This window comes from Protomyctophum bolini (assembly GCF_963924005.1).
Source record: "Protomyctophum bolini genome assembly, chromosome: 2".
In the NCBI taxonomy this organism is placed as follows: domain Eukaryota; kingdom Metazoa; phylum Chordata; class Actinopteri; order Myctophiformes; family Myctophidae; genus Protomyctophum; species Protomyctophum bolini.
The window spans coordinates 43,680,645-43,698,487 of NC_137863.1; the positions used below are offsets into that span (position 1 = coordinate 43,680,645).

The 17,843-nt window shown below is 43.5% G+C and overlaps 1 protein-coding gene across 1 annotated transcript in view; it reads left to right on the plus strand.

Moving 5' to 3' along the window:
- LOC308323573 (proto-oncogene tyrosine-protein kinase Src-like) overlaps window positions 1–14,334 on the plus strand; it is a gene marked incomplete at both ends in the record, with an annotated part of 19,942 nt that extends 5,608 nt beyond the window's left edge. The window contains 9 exons of the mRNA XM_080775307.1: window positions 222–320; window positions 1,019–1,122; window positions 4,266–4,415; window positions 5,388–5,543; window positions 8,002–8,181; window positions 9,812–9,888; window positions 11,094–11,247; window positions 12,578–12,709; window positions 14,126–14,334. Of these exons, the coding sequence (XP_080631433.1) occupies window positions 222–320; window positions 1,019–1,122; window positions 4,266–4,415; window positions 5,388–5,543; window positions 8,002–8,181; window positions 9,812–9,888; window positions 11,094–11,247; window positions 12,578–12,709; window positions 14,126–14,334 (1,261 nt within the window). The remainder of the gene's footprint in view (window positions 1–221; window positions 321–1,018; window positions 1,123–4,265; window positions 4,416–5,387; window positions 5,544–8,001; window positions 8,182–9,811; window positions 9,889–11,093; window positions 11,248–12,577; window positions 12,710–14,125) is intronic.
- Window positions 14,335–17,843: the final 3,509 nt, after the last annotated feature.

Here is a 17,843-nt window from a genome sequence, read left to right on the forward strand (position 1 = left end):
GGGGGGGGAGGGGGTAACCTAATCAATCATGTCTCTCAAATGGGGGAATAAATTGTTAGACCTCTGGAATGAGCCGAAAGATGTTATGGCTGGCTGTCCCGGTCAATTTGCGTCATCAAGGTTGTCATCTCTCTCTCTCTCTCTCTCTCTATATCTCTCTCTCTCTCTCTCTCTCTCCCCCCCCCCCCCCCCCCCCCCCCCTCCCTCTCTATGTTTTTTAGGGAAGGGGATTGGTGGCTGGCCCGCTCCCTGACGACAGGAGAGAGTGGCTACATCCCCAGCAACTACGTGGCTCCCTCCGACTCCATTCAAGCAGAAGAGTACATTACCTCTCTCTTTCTTCTCTCTCACAGCCCCTTCATTTTGTCACCGTCCGGTCCGTCCGGGACCCCGGGGCAGTTTTGCTAAAGCAACGTCCCACTGTATATAGTGTCAATTCACAATACACAAGTATTCTACTGTAGCATGATTTTTTACCCTGTATGAGGTAGACATTGTAGATACTGTACTTTGTGCACAAGGCAACGCGGGCAACTGGAAATTTTATATCTACAGCTGAAATAGCTACAAGCTTACAATTTGTGGCGCTGCGTCACGTGTAGATCGGTTACTTAAAACTCTATTATGTTTTGTTTTAGTGAATAACGTAATTTTTTTTTTACTTTGAACTATGTATTGAATGCAGGGGGAAACAGGACACAGGTGAACACAACTGACAATCAACACTAGGATAGGCTAAGAGGCAAACAGAACACAGGTGACTAGGGTTACACTAATACAGGGAGGTGAGACAAGGCAGGTGACAGCAAACAAGGCAGACAGGAAACACTATAGGAACAATACTACAAAATAAAACCACTCAAGGGAAACGACAGAAAAGTAAAACGCCAACTAAAAGGAACACTAGAAGAAAACATAACACGTGTCACGGACCGTGACGCCTAACCGCTTCAAGCTGCTCAGTATGGTATAGCTCCTCACTGATATAACTCTTCTTCTCTCTGGCCCACTTCGGCAGGTGGTATTTCGGGAAGATCACTCGGAGGGACTCGGAGAGGCTCCTACTGAGCCTGCAGAACAGAAGAGGGACTTTCCTGGTGAGAGAGAGCGAGACCACTAAAGGTGAGAACTTTGGGGACCGTGGGAACAAAGAGACTGTGTGCCGACGCAACACGCGGTCCTGCCAACTGTGCTGTCTCTCAGGCCTCATGCATTCACACGTACCAAACACCAATCAAGCAATGTTTTCCAATGGGAGTCACATGGTTTGATCAAACATTTGTGTTTGATCGGTGGCTCGCTATGAGCTTGTAGATCTGCTATTTTTCAATAGCTAAAGCATAACATAATGCTAACACACCCGCCCGAAATGGGTTAAAATTCATAGTGATTGTATAATCAAACTGCCACCGCTCCACATTTGATGAAAAGGTTGCAACGTTGCAATCGTGAATGCAGTTCCACGGAGAGGCGACAGACTTGCAAATCTTTGATTTCACATCGTTTTGAATTCTTACTGAGGTTTTAATAATTGTCGGCTCCGAAATCCATCCATATTTTACTTACAATACTTACAATACTCTAATATAGTAATACTCTGTTACAAGTGTCCGGAATTTAATATGTACTGTAATCGGCTTCGAAATGTAACCCATTTTGGGGGCTGGAACCCCTTTTAGGTGTCAGCATTATGTTATGGTTTAGCTATTGAAAAATAGCAGCTCCACCAGCTCGCAGCGCTCCACCGAGTGGCGTTCTACGAGCTTGTAGGTCTTCTATTTTTTAATGTACAACATTTCCCTTAATTCTACTTAAGTAGTAGTACTGCATTTAAGTAAATTTAAGTAAAATTACTTTCCACCACTGCCTGGAAGCTATAACATCTTGTTCTGCTATAATGCTGCTGGGATCGTACGTTCAGAAGAGGCAGAATTTTAGGGGCTGGAGAGTTTTGACGTGAGCGTTAATATTCAAAATGAGGGTCGGATATTCCACTGCTTTGTTCTCCAGGCCCAATTAAGGCACAGTTGTGTGCGCGGCTGTGCGCGCGCGTCAGCGTCTGTCTCCGTGTGACGTTGTGGATGGACTTCTATGGGAGGGGTTTCTTTTTTGGGGGGAATGTGGGGGGCGCGGAGAAGGAATGTATAACCAACAGCGGAGCGGCCCGGGTGCTTGTGAATGGATAGGGGTTGAGTCACTGAACTAGGTCAGCCTAGGAGGGTGCAGGACCTCCCCCCCACCATGGTTGTAAATCTCTGTTCTTCAAAAGGGGGCACGCACACACGCACATGTAGTCACGCACGCACGGACGGCACACACACATGCGTAATAGGGGTGAGGTTAGAGGGGTGTTTTATTCAGCTCGTCTTACACAGACATTACATTCCAATTGACAATGAATGGATAATTTTACGTCATGTACTATATGATAAGAGCGCCCCTCACTTCACACGGCCGGGTGTGATTCTTTTTGTGTGTATGTGCACAAACTTTGTCCTACGCACAAACATTATATCCCATTGACAATGAATGGACAATTTTGAATGTTTGTGTAAACACAGACATTGCGTAAACACAAACATTGAAGACGAAGGTGAGGACGCAAACTTTTTTTTTTCTTTTAAGTTCAACTTGTAAAAATGGGTCTGCGAACCAGGTATGCGTTTGGAGAAACTCTGGCATTAAGAAAAGGAGAGAAGGAAAATAGACAGCAGCGCAGAGACAGAGGGTGTGTAGGAAAGACGCAAGCGTTGCAAAAAGAGACAGCTAGGGAGGATTAAAAGATGTCACTCACTCATAAAAGTATACAGGCAGCAAACTGTTGGGCAGGTAGGGCACGTTTGCCTCGGGGGGTGTGTGTGCGTGTGCGTGCGTGCGTGCGTGTGTATATAATATGTCAGAAGAAGAGTTAATTAACCATGTGACAAGTGTGCCAGTTCGATCACTATGCATGTTGTCACGTGGAGATACTACTACAGGTTCAGCCCAAAGGCTTGACGCACACAGTCCCATTTAGACACACTAGTACACAGCATACTGTCTGTGTGTGTCACGTGTAGGTGAGGTAAGGACCCAAACGCAGGACAGCCAGGCATGTAGTGTTGGAAACCATGAAATGGTGTTTTAATTCAGAAGACAGGTGAACATGAAATAACTTAAAACAGACTGAAACAGGTGACAGGATACAGTATGACTCAACAAACACTGACTGGGGGAACAAGACTGATATACACATGAGGGTTGATTATACAAAATGAGACACAGCTGGAGCAAACAAGCCATGAATAGAACCATGAAAACTAGACCAGGGAACAAAACATAGAAATACAAGACCTAGACTGTACAATAAATGACAAAAGTCTGTGACTGTGACAGTGTGTTTGTGTATTTGTATTTAATAAATCTGGGAAATTTCTTTATTCTCTAGTAGTGCTTAGTTTTGAGGTGCACGGTCACTCCTCTTGATTGTCCCAGTGGTTAGGTAGGATAACAGGGTCCATTCTCTAAAGTTACAGACCTGCAAGGGGGTCCCCTTTCTCCCCTAGGAATCGTTAAAGGGAACCACTAATTCATCGGACCGTTAAGAGAGGGAATACTTAAAGGAACCGTGCATTCTATTTATCTCTTTTCATTTGTTGTTTTTATTTTATATTGTATTGTTTGTGATATGGCTCTTCCTGGGTCTGAAATAAAAACTAAAGAAGAAGAAGAAGAAGATCCCAACCCTATCCACACTTTTCCTGGGCTGTGTGTGCTCCAGTTCCTGTTGATTTCATTGGATATCATTGGTCATCTGACCAGTTTAATTGGCTTTCATTGGATCAAATCGACAGGAACTGGAGCACACACAGCCCAGGAAAAGTGTGGATACCCGACGAGACATACTGTATCTGGCGTCTTGTGTTTCAAGAAGACTTTTAAAATGAGGATTACTAGAGGAGCCGTTTTCTTTGTTACTTTGTGACTTTGTGACTTTGCGACTGTGGCTCAGGAGGTAGAGCAGGTCGTCCAATGATCCGTGGGTCGGCGGTTCGAATCCCGGCTCCTCCTTCCTGTCTACATGTCGAAGTGTCCTTGGGCAAAGACACTGAACCCCAAATTGCTTCCGGTGTGCTGGTTGGTATACCTTGCATGGCTTCCGCCGCCATCGGTGTATGAATGTGTGTGTGAATGGGTGAATGTAATGCACAATCTAAAGCGCCTTGGATAAAGGAGCTATATATAAATGCACCATTTACCATTTATTTGTGTGTTTGCCTCTACAGGGGCGTACTGCCTGTCCGTGTTGGACTATGACAACACCAAAGGTCTCAACGTTAAGCATTACAAGATCCGGAAGCTGGACAGCGGCGGTTTCTACATCACCTCCCGCACGCAGTTCACCAGTCTACAACAGCTAGTCTTCCACTACCGCAGTGAGTACAGTACACGTGCCACATACAGTAGAAGTCCATAATTCCTTTTTGGATACTTTTACGTTTTTCTGCTGTGTTCTAGTGTTCCTTGTTCCTATAGTTTGTGTGTTTTAGTGTGTACTCTTATTTAGTAGTCTTGTTCCTCATGTGTTTCCTGTCTGCCTTGTTTGATGTCACCTGCCTTGTCTCACCTCCCTGTATTAGTGTAACCCTTGTCACCTGGTGTCACCCTTATATTACTCCCCTTGTTCTGTCAGTTCCGAATTGTCGGATTATTATTTGTATGTCTCGGTGTGTTCTGTTCCTGAACCTTTTGTCAATAAATGTCTTGCATTTGAGATCTTCTGCCTCTGCTCTTGGGTCCTACCCTCTTGCCCTGCACGCGTGACATTGATTGTATCATGTCATAGCTGCCAGGCATGCAGAAACCTAATATGTCCATATTTTGTAGGCCTATATGTTTTGTTGTTTTGTAAATGAATGCCCTACTTCGTCATACAAGAGTGTTGCACACAAATGTATAGTGAAAGTAGATATGGTATCGGTATGTCTCATAAGGAGGGCTATGGACACCTACCAGTGACATCATCATTAGGCGGGTTCCTTTCTTTAACCCATTTTTGGGGGCGGGAACCAGATCTACAAGCTCATAGCGTGCCACCGAGTGGCGCGGCTATGAACTTGTAGGTCTGCTATTTTTGAAAACAAAAAAATAAAGGGACCCATAAAAAATGCGTCTGCGACCCACAAATGGGTCACGACTCCAGTGTTTTGGGAACCAGTGCTCTTTACGTCCCCCGTCTCTCTCTCTCTTTGTCTCACTCTCCCTGTGTCTCTCGCCCCGGTTACACATTGTCCTTGACCTGACTCTTGTTTTTGTCTTGACTATTCTTTTTTCTTCCCTTTTTGTTTTTGTTCTCACTCCCTCGTCTCTCTCTCTCTCTGTGTCCTTCATTTTTGTCTCTCCCACAGAGCACTCGGACGGACTGTGTCACGCGTTGACGGACGTGTGTCCCGTGGCAAGGCCACAGACTCAGGGTCTGGCCCGGGACGCCTGGGAGATCCCGCGGGAGTCCCTTCGCCTCGACGTCAAACTGGGGCAGGGCTGCTTCGGAGAGGTCTGGATGGGTAAGCATGAAACAATACACTCAACTCACGATACGATACGTATCACGATACGATTTTTTCACAATATTTTCAACACAATGATTTTCCAGACAAATTACATTTTTTTATTTTTTATGATTTATCTTCCCCCCCCCCCCAAAGCTTTATTTAACTACATTGCAAAGATAATTGCCTTCCTTGATGTATTAATGAGCATCAATAACGACCATCACCTGGGCACAGTCACAGACACATATACAGCTCCCCTCTCCAGGCCTCTACTGTCTCATTTCTCTCCAAAATCATGTGAATATGATTACAGCTGACATTTCTTATCACACACAAAGAAGATTTTTATTTTTAATAAATCGATACATATCGTCGGGATATAATATCGATATATCACGATATACGATATATCGTTACATGCCTAGTAAGCAGCAACCAGTGTTGTTTTCGTCGACTAAAGCTAAGACGAAAAATATTAGTCGTCGACTACCTATTTTCACTGACAAAAAACAAATGGAAACTAAATGAAAACTAAGCTACGATGACTAAAACTATAAGACTAAATATACTGACAATTTTGTCGACAAATAAAAACTAGACTAAAATGTTAGGAAGGGACTAGTGGACAAGAGTCCAAGAGTATAAGTCATTTTACACTTGGTTGCATGCTGAAAATAGCTGATCTACAAGCTCACAATCCGTCATTACGACGGTATCAAGAGTTCAAGACCCGCCAAAATACATTTTAGTCGACTAAATCACCTGTAGATTTAGTCGACTAAAATCGTATGACATTTAAGTCGACTAAAACTAGACTAACACTAAGACATTCCAGGTGACTAAAATGTTGACTAAAACTAAATGAAGTTTCAGTCCAAAGACTATATGACTAAACTAAAATAGAAATTTGCTGCCAAAAACAACACTGGCAGCAATGTACCGTACATCATTCTTCTTCAGAATTCCATCAATGGATTTATTCCCGCGGACGTCGGCAGAATAATTAGATATCCAGTAAGACAACATCGATATCCTTCTCAGCAGAGGTCAAAAGTAAAGTCACGTTCTTTTTTAGTGTGCTCTGAAGAAGGCTTTTTGCCTGAAATTGCATCTGAGCCAGTCTTGCATCTTTTATTGTGGACTGCCACTTTTTTCACTTAGTTTGGTTTATGAGTAAAGTCACTTCCCGCCTGTCTGTTATATGGCTTCTTTTTTGTATCACTCTTGATTGTAAAGAAGAAGAGCTATCTGCATTAACGTCCATAGCGCCACACACTCACTCTCAGTGCCATTCATGCCTATTTCCAGTGGTTGGGAAAAGCTAGTACTCAAATGATTTAGTAAAAGTAAAAAGTGTCAATACTGCAATATAGAAATACTCCGTTACAAGTAAAAGTAACGGAATTCAAAATGTACTTGAATAAAAGTACAAATGTATCCACACTTTTCCTGGGCTGTGTGTGTGTGCACTCCAGTTCCTGTTGATTTCATTGGATATCATTGGTCATCTGACCAGTTTCATTGGCTTTCATTGGATCAAATCGACAGGAACTGGAGCACACACAGCCCAGGAAAAGTGTGGATATTGGCAATTTGGCATCAAAATGTGCTTGTACCTGAAATACCAAAAGTAGAACGTTTTGGGACCCCCCAGGGCCCCCAGGGCCCCCATGGAACCCCCTCAAGGACCCCATGGATCTAGCAAGCGAGTAATGTTCACTGTGTGCTCTTGGTACTCAGGTCAACCTCCCAAATTGCCCCTTTCTGTCCCAACAACGAGACAAAAGACCAAAGGTGACCGCCGTGGGCCTTTTCAGTAATTGACCCCAAACTCTGGAATAGTCTCCCACTACAGATCAAATCCAGCCCCAACCACCGAAAGTTTCAAATCCTCCCTAAAAACTCACCTTTTCTCCATTGCCTTCAGCTCCTATAGCTCTGTGAAATGTTTTAAACATTTTTGTAATTGTAATTAGTAGGCTATTTGTTGTTTCATGTTCCTTAAAATGTTATTATATTGTATTTTTCCTGAAAGTATTGCTAAACGTTTATTTTAATTTGGTATTTTATGATGTATTTTTTTATTATGGAAAGCACTTTGGGGTCAACTTCTGTTGTTTTTAACCCATTTTGGGCACTATGTTATGCTTTAGCTATTGAAAAATAGCAGATCTACAAGCTCGTAGCGCGCCACAGAGTGGCGCGCTACGAGCTTGTAGGTCTGCTATTTTTTGAAAAATCGAAGAACGACTGACATTTTTATAGAATCTGATCTCAGGTCAGAATGGGTTAATCAGACCAGTGTGTGTCCAGTGGGAAACCTCGTATGAATCTGATCTCAGGTCAGAATGGGTTAATCAGACCAGTGTGTGTCCAGTGGGAAACCTCGTATGAATCTGATCTCAGGTCAGAATGGGTTATAAATGTGCTATATAAATAAAGGTGACTTGACTTGACTTTGACTCGACAGGCACGTGGAACGGCGCCACGCGGGTGGCCATCAAGACCCTGAAGCCCGGCACCATGTCCCCCGAGGCCTTCCTCCAGGAGGCTCAGGTCATGAAGAAGCTGAGACACGAGAAGCTGGTGCAGCTGTACGCCGTGGTGTCCGAGGAGCCCATCTACATCGTCACGGAGTACATGAGCCAAGGTGAGGACTGGAGGAGCGTGCGCTTCGCGGTGGCACGGGGCGTGTTGAAAACGCAGCGCAACGTACACGTGGGAGTCAAGTTCTCAGTCACCCACGAGTCACGACCGATTTGGATTCCATTGAAGTCAGCATGTCCTTTCTATGGAATCCAAGAAGTTCCATCATTTCAAGTGACGTGACACACACACTGAAAATAGGCAATCTGCGAGGCGTTGTAGTAAGCTTGTAGATGACCTATGTTCGGTTATTAGTTATTTTAAGTATAGTATTTGAAGTGGTCAAATAAGTAGAGAAAAAGAATCCCGCACACTATCTTCTTCACTCGAGTTTAGATTTTTATTGAGCAAACGTTTCGGTCGTCAGACCTTCATCAGGCATCGACTGAAACGTTGCTCGATATTTCTTCTTTTTTTCTCTACTTATCAGTTCCCGTTATCCGACCTCACCTGTCCATTGTAGGTGTGCAGAAGGACTTTTTCTTATATAGAAGTGGTCGAATAGAAATAGAATCTCCCCCCCCCCAAAAAAACTAATGATCTGAGATATTTCATAAAAGCAAAGGTTAAAAAAGGTTAATCTGCCAAAACATCCTCATTTTACATATTGTTTATGAAACACAGTTGTGTGTGTGTGTGTGTGTGTGTGTGTGGGGGGGGGGGCTCCTTCCACGCTGACCGTTGTTAATGACATTTTTATTAAATGTAGTAAAACGCATTAAGCAAACAAGTTACAGTGCAGAGAAGGAGGAAGTACATCCACGCATCGAGAAGTCTGTTGCGCAGTTGAGCCGGTTTATAGCACTTGGGGGTAAAAGGAGGAACTTGAGGTCTTATTTGATTTGGCCTGTGGTTGTCTGAACGTATACAGCTATACACCAGACTTCAAACTCTCTCCTTGTGCTCTGGATCAAAGAGGATGTGCATGTGTTCACACTTCACACACACGGCACGCTTCTATAGCTGTCTTTACCCCTTAAAATCCTCTCAAGCCAAATGAGACTGGGGCGGATTTTGAAGCAGATGTGTAGCTATACATAGCCTACCATCATATTCCAAACACGCCATGTTCGCCCTTTGTTTAAAGGCCAACTTTGTTTCGTTTTTTTTTCAACCAAAGGTTCATGTTCTAGGTTGCGATTAGAGAAAGTAAAAGATGAGTGTTATTAATATTATTATTATTATTATTATTTTCATTTGCTGTTTTCTTTCGTTTTAACGATTTTAGCTATTTTGACAAGCAAGTACTGTAGCTAAATATGTATATCATTTTTTTTTTTTACAAAATGTGATGTCAATTTCTTTATTATTATTTACTATAGACTTACTACACCAGAAAGAAGAAGAAAGCAGCAAATGAAAGAAAAAATGTGACAATCATCCTTTACTTTCTCTAATAACAACCTAAAACATGAACCCTGCTTGAAAAAAACTAAAGTTGGCCTATCAAAGTATTCAATGACATATATAATAATAGATATTCCATGCATTTATGGACACTTGGTAGCCGAATAAAACCCTGTTACAGTGCATGCATGAGTTCACTAAAACACCCAATTTCCCAGTGTCTATTGGTGCGCTGTGATTGGTATACGTTCTAAAGCCTCTTCTAATGTCCCCTCCTGCCTCCGCAGGTAGTTTACTGGACTTCCTCAAGGGAGACGCGGGGAAGATGCTCCGCCTGCCGCAGCTGGTAGACATGGCGTCGCAGGTAAGCCTTGAGACTCACCATCCATCCGTATAGCATTCACTATGCAATTAGAGCTCATTAGCCTCAGCTGGTAGACATGGTGTGGCAGGTAAGCCTGAGACTCACCATCCATCCGTATAGCATTCACTGTGCAATTAGAGCTCATTAGCCTCAGCTGGTAGACATGGTGTGGCAGGTAAGCCTGAGACTCACCATCCATCCGTATAGCATTCACTGTGCAATTAGAGCTCATTAGCCTCAGCTGGTAGACATGGTGTGGCAGGTAAGCCTGAGACTCACCATCCATCCGTATAGCATTCACTGTGCAATTAGAGCTCATTAGCCTCAGCTGGTAGACATGGTGTGGCAGGTAAGCCTGAGACTCACCATCCATAAGCCTGAGACTCAGGCTTTCTTCCCCATTCTGAACTCCCATAGATCTTTTTTTCTCGTGTCAAATAAGAACTGTGTTCCGAAAATAAACAAAATGTTCCCGCGGTGGTTTAGCTCATATGGATAATGAAGAATCAACTGACGGCAAGAAAGCGCTAATGTTACTGCCGCCGTCAGTTGCTTCTTCATATACAGATACAGAAAATCACCAATCCCATATATGTGCAGACTTTTAAATGATAGTGGATTTTAGAGATTTGAGGTTTACACCATTTTATTGCATTTTAGATTTGAAGTTTTATATCTGTGTTCGGCAAAATAATTCAGTGTTTTTAATGGCACCCGTCCTTTTAAAACCTGTGATCATGCTGAAAGTTGAATAAACATAAACATTGATTCTTCATCATAAAAAAAAACGCAAACGTAACCCGTTATTTGGGAGGGAAGCTAGTTCTACTAGTCAAAAAGCACCTTCACACGCGGCACCCTATTTCTGCAAAAGAGGCAATTCGGCTAAAACCCACAGAAAAAAAAAAGAGAATCTTCTTCATTCTGAACTTCCCTCCTCCTCGTGTTCAGTTATAAAATGCTATCTGCGCCCCTGGGGCGGGAAGTTGGGAACCCCTTTTTGGTGTTATAGCATTATGTTATGCTTTTAGCTATTGAAAAATAGCAGATCTACAAAGCTCATAGCGCGCCACCGAGTGGCGCGCTATGAGCTTGTAGGTCTGCTATTTTTGAAAAATCGTGAAATGTGCCTCAAATTTTTGGACATTTTTTTTTTTAATTTCGAAAAAAGTTCAGAACTTGTTCAACCTCACCCCACCACCCAGATAGCGGCGGGCATGGCGTACGTGGAGAGGATGAACTACGTCCACAGAGACCTGCGGGCGGCCAACATCCTGGTGGGAGAAGGCCTGGTGTGCAAGGTGGCCGACTTCGGCCTGGCCAGGCTCATCGAGGACAACGAGTACACCGCTAGACAGGGTACGTATACGGCTCCCATCTTTTTCTTATTGTCTTCCTTTTACTGTGTTTGAAAAAATTGCATTATGTTTGTGTGTGTGGTACGCTGTCCTCTCACTCATGTCTCGTTATGTCCAGGGGTGCGCGGCACAAGCGGTGCGCGCACAGTGCGCATGCGTCGTCAAAACGTGTGGGTAGCGCGGTAGGTAGATCAAAGGCATGGAGGCGCATTTGCGCACCCACAGCTGAGAGACGGTGCCGTGTCATTAGTCAGAAGGTTCATTGTTTTCCGAAATTACTATCCCTATCTCTAACCCTAACCTAAACCTACTGTAACCGCAAGCACGGGAGCAAACCTAAACCTAACCGCAAGCACAGGAGCAAACCTAAACCTAACCGCAAGCACGGGAGCAGCCAGTGCATGTTCGGACTAACGGGACTTCGGATCTATGGGCAGTTCCCCTGAGGACAGGGATCTAGAGAGAGAATGCTGACAGGCCTTCAAAAGGAACTCAAATGAGATGTTAACGTCCTGTAAGTAGACATAAAACTAGTGTTGACTAAATCATTACAAAAGGCTGTTATTTTGATGAGGCAGTTTTCTGCACAGACAGTCCGTTTCACTTGTAAACAAGCTAACGATGGATGAGCTGTCAATAAAGTGCTATAGTCGCTAAACCACGTTGGCGACCATGTTTACAATATGGAAACTGTCACTTTCGTTGACTACCTTTTTTTGAGTGGTGCAACCACTCCTACAACCAGCATTCAATGTCCGTGTACCTGTTTGTGTACGTCAATGAGCACGAGTGGTGTGCGCATGTGTGAAATTGGAACGACAGAAGTATGTGACATGGCTGCCACCTGCTGGACGCAAATCCAACTTCTGACTGTCTAGGTTCGCTAAAGAAGGAAAGGCCGAGCCAAAATAATAATGAAAAAATAGTTCTCAGTGACGCGGATTGATATCCATAATAAAGCTAATCTGACGGAGCAGAAAGAGAGAGAGAGAGAGAGGAGGGGGGAGAGAGGGGAGTTGCACCACTCGGTTAACACAGGTGTGATTTTTTTACAGATGAAAACAAAAATCTAAATGAAACCGAAGCTATGATGACTAAAACTTAAGACTAAATATATTGTCAATTTTAGACTAAAGTTTAGACTTAAAAAGTGACTAACGGACAGGAGATCCAGTATAAGCTCATAGCGCGCCACCGAGTGGCGTGCTACGAGCTGGTAGGTCTGCTATTTTTGAAAAAAATCGAAGAACGACTGACATATAGAAACACAGCTTTTTCAGAAAACTGTCAGGATGGGATAACGATGATTTGCATTTGTCTCGATGCGACAGGAGCCAAATTCCCCATCAAGTGGACGTCGCCGGAGGCGGCCCTCTATGGACGCTTCACCATCAAGTCGGACGTCTGGTCATTTGGCGTTCTGTTGACAGAATTGGCGACGAAAGGACGGGTCCCTTATCCAGGTAACTATCGGTCGTTCTTTGATTTGAACAATGTAACCATTTGAACAATGTAACCAGTGACATAAATAGGTTCTCAATGTAATGGTCTTTTTTTTACAAATGTAACTCCCATTTTATCTAGTTTGGTTATAAAATGGTTATATTCATGTATAAAATGTATCTGAAAGAAATAAACACAATTCGCACAATTGCAAAGAGTTATGCAAGCAACAGTGCAAAGTATTATGAAAACATAAAGTGAATGAAATATGGCACCAAATTACAGTACAGTGCTGACTGAGTACAGTATAGTGCGTCCATGGATGGGTTCATTATCAATCATTTTGTGTTTTGCGGGATGCAAAATGCACCCTATCAGCATCACCGCATGTAACTATCCTATATATACATTTCTGTGTTTTAAACGATTCCATAATGTCATTTAGCGGATTTAACCCATTCTGACCTGAGATCAGATTCATACGAGGTTTTCCACTGGACACACACTGGTCTTGATTAACCCATTCTGACCTGAGATCAGATTCTAAAAATGTCAGTCGTTCTTCGATTTTTCAAAAATAGCAGACCTACAAGCTCGTAGCGCGCCACTCGGTGGCGCGCTATGAGCTTGTAGATCTGCTGTTTTTCAATAGCTAAAGCATAACATGATGCTAAACCCCAAAATGGGTTCCCGTTCAGAATGGGTTAAATCTTATGGATTGCTGCGCTGCTTTCCCCCCCCCCCTTTTTAACCCATTGATGCCATGAGGCCGAATCTGGGAACGCCTTCTAGGGCCTGACCTAAGGTTTCTGAAAACCTTCAAATTTAGATTAATTATTTTTTTAAATAGTTATGTTGCTACATGTATAGCAATAGCTGATGAGACACAGAGAGAGCGTGCCGGCATCAAGGGTATAGAACAACGTATAGGTTGCACCAGGCATCAATGGGTATATATATTTTTTGGCTTTTTGTGCCTTTTATTGATAGGTTACAGTATAGCTTGACAGTGAAGGGGAAGAGAGAGACAGACAGAGGAAAGACACGCTTCGGGGCTCGGGACTCGAACCTGCGACACGCTGCAGTCAATCTGGATTACCGGCATATAGGTGCCTGGACCGCTCAGCCGCGGACCCATTTTGGTCCGGGAACCAGTTTTGGCGTTAGCATTATGCTACGCTTTAGCTATTGAAAAAATAGCAGATCTACAAGCTCGTAGCGCGCCACCGAGTGGCGCGCTACGAGCTTGTAGGTCTGCTATTTTTGAAAAATCGACCGACACAGACACATAGAAACATAGCTTTTTCAGAAAACTGTCAGGACGTTAGAAGACATTTTTTTTTAGAATCTGATCTCAGGTCAGAATGGGTTAAATGTATATATATATATCCATTGTGTTCCATCTCTCTCTCTCTCTCTCTCTCTCTCTCTCTAAGGCATGGTGAACCGCGAGGTGCTGGACCAGGTGGAGCGCGGCTACAGGATGCCCTGCCCGGCCGACTGCCCCGGCTCCATGCACGAGCTGATGCTCTCCTGCTGGAGGAAGGAGGCCGAGGAGAGGCCCACCTTTGAGTACCTGCAGGGCTTCCTCGAGGACTACTTCACCTCCACGGAGCCCCAGTACCAGCCGGGGGAGAACCTATAGAACTGATCACCACCCCAAAATACCTTGGCCTGGTTGGGGCGGGGCGGGGGGAGAGAACCTATAGAACGATCACCCCAAATACTGGCCTTTGGGGGGGGGGAGAGAACCTATAGAACGATCACCCCAAATACTGGCCTTTGGGGGGGGAGATAACCTAGTATTAGAACGATCTGCCGAAACCCATGCAGGGGCCCGAGGAGAACGAACGAACGAACGAACACACTTCTGCCGGCACACACACACACACACACACACATACACAACACACACACCGTCACACACACACACACACGACCCGCGCTTAACCGACCTTGAGGCGCAGCAGGCAAGAAGAGGAAGCATCCGTGGGGAAGAAGAAAACCTCGAATCAAGAGCCTTCAGATCTCACCCGGGAGGAACTTCAAAAAGGGGATCTTGTGGGGGGGCGATGCCAGAAAACTGAAACGAACCAAGCAAACTTTTTTTCTTTTTCGAGCCATAAATGTATTTCTACAGAAGTATAGCAGGAGACCCTACGGAGTAAAAACAATTATTTAATCCTGGTTATACTTTAAATGCTGAACACTCGACGTGTCAAAAAAATTACACTATATATATACCCAGAAAGAGGAATCAAGATTTCACCTGTAATAATAATAACAGACAGCAAGAAGAACCAAGGAGCGACTTCACTTAAATAATGGTCCTTTCTGGGTAAAAAGAAAAAAACCTTTGAGAGGTTCCGACAGGAGCTGAATCAGGCCTCAGGACTTTTGAGAGAGGGGAGTGGAGTGATGTGGTGGAAGAGAAGAGAGAGGGGGGGGGGGGGACGGGACATTGGCGTTATCTTTAAAGTTCCTCTCTTACCTCTGTATAGTGGCGGCGCCTCTTCTTCGCCCATGTCTGGTATCTCTCCTCTCCATCCTCTTCAGAACTTTGGAAGAACACTGCCAGTTTGGCACAGGTGCCAAAGTCTGTCTGTCTGTCTGTCTGTCCGTCTGTCTGTATGTCCGTCCGTCCGTCTGTATGTCCGTCCGTATGTCCGTCCGTATGTCTGTCCGTCTGTCTGTCTGTCTGTCTCTGTCTCTCTCTCTCTCTCTCTCTCTCTCTCCCTCCCTCTCTTGCTCTTTCTCATTCTTTATTTATTTGTCTATCAGCCTTTCAGAGTCTCTCTCTCTCTCTTTCCAGTCTTCTCAAGTGCTGCTTCTTCTTCTTCAAAGTGTCCCCTACCCCTAACAACTCTCGCTCCTGAAATCTCTCTCTTGCAACTTTATTTATGTTTACTCGGACAATGTGTCCCGTTGTTTTAGACTTTTATTAAGTGACATAAAAAAAAAGAAAGGTTATTTCTGCTGTACATTGTGTTTTTTTCTCTTGTGGATACTAGAGCCGGTCGTTAACGAACCATATCATGGTTGTGTCAGGGTAAAATGTGCTTGACATGCGGTGGCAGATTCCGCAACACACTGAAAATGAGCGGTCTTAATTGTTATTTTACACTATAGGGCTATGTGTTCTTGGTATATACATTCTAGGCAGTTGTTTTTTTTTGCCCACCGAATTCATCCTCACCCTAATGTTACAGAGAAACAAGGATTTGGTTGTAGGTCATATTTGAATGTCTCACGTTTTTAATTCACTTTTTATTGAACTTGAAAAGCTTTGATAGAAACTGACTGGAGGCCATTTAAAGTGGAGGTACGGCCATGTTGGTTTATCAGGTGAATTATCTTTACTATGATGGCCTTTAGGAAACCACTCAATGGCAAACCACTGAATTTGCTAACTTGCTACTGTGGTGTCACTGTATTAAATTCTGCTTAACCCAAGATGGGAGAAATCTTGGGTGTGACAGCCTACTGTGTTCTGTGCCAATAACACTTTATTCCCCTGCTTCTTTTTTATTTTACTGCTGTCCATGTATATAATGTTTGACCATTTCTGGGTTTAAAATGGATGTTCAGTTTCCATAAGACAAATTTATGCTTCCTTGCACGACCCTTGCGACACGTGGTGTTTAAAAAAAAAAAAAAAACGAATTATGCATTTACAAATGAAATAAAGTGTTCACATTATTGTTGAGCAATTACACAGGGCCATGAAACGAAAATATGAATTACCGGTAAAGCTATACCGTAAAGCTGGCAGCCACTTGCCTGAAATGTACAACAGACTAAAGAGGTTATAGCCAACCGCTGAAAACGGGGCGTCAATTCAGTTGACAATCGAGAAACACTGACAGAATATGCAACGAGGCAGCCGTGTAGTGAAAACTGAAACAACATCAGGTGAACGCAGTCTAATGAAACTGCGTTGCATGGTTTTATGCCCTCGAGGAGCTCAATCTAGAAGCGGTTGCAGTAGCATGCTGTTGTGCTGTACTTCTCTTCACCCATGGCTTTTTTTTTTTACTGTATTTAAACTGCACTGTACATCGACACGTCATGTTTACTTTTACTCGAGGTTATAAAGGAGGAGAGGCAGCTCCCGAAAAGCAAAGACACTTGAACGCATTTTGTGCCAACGACGACAACCGATACTGATCTTTATGTATTGGAGTTTTGTATACCGTATACTTGTCACTGCAAATTTTCCCTCTTGTCGTACTGTACATATACTGTAACTGCTCACGGTTTACATTAAGCAAGCCCCGTTTATATAGCACAACTGCAGGCTATTCAAAGAGAAACGTGGTCTGCTATATGGACACTTATCATCACAAGACATACCATACAGCAATAACAAAGGGTGGTAGTATGTGGTTGTTGAGCTTTTTAGCTCTCTGACACTCTGAAATTTGATTAAATGATGCTGATAACTTAATTCATGATGTGGGTGACTACAAAAAGTGAACATTCGGACATTATGACAAAGGAGTTCACAATTAAGGTTGTGAAATGAGAGAAATCAGATGAAGTTGTAAATAGTATCTGAAACAAATGACTGTGACTATCATGTAATTTTTTTTTTTTTCATTTTCCTTTTCCTTCGGTTAAACTGTACTTTGAGTGGGAGGGTTAGTAACGCACGCCTGCTGCCCTACATGTAAGACAATGCTACTCTAAACTGGGCCTTTTAAGGGATTGTGTTTGGGTTCGTTTTTTTTACATTCGACTCTGTGCGGCGTCATGTCATGTTTTGGGGGGAAATCGTTTACTTTCGTAAATCCATGAATTGTTGGAATTAGGCCTGGACTTCACAACATGGCATTGCTTAACACGTTGTACGTCCCCTTTCAGCCATGATCACAAGATTTCTTGGGAAGCCATAATCCGGCCGTCAGTTTAATAATGGGAGACAATGGGCTCATGGGTGTGAGTGGAGCATTATTACCATCTATGCCCCACAACGATGTCGCAGAAATAGCCGGTCTGCAATGCTTGTAGATCGAGTGTGACACCGTCGTATACACGACAGATTATAAATTAAGCATAAAAGCCAAGGTCTAATTGGATTCTCTGTGCCATATATAAGGCGATGGCAGCGTCTGTTTTTCTTTTTAAATAAATCTATGCAGTTTCCGTCTGGCA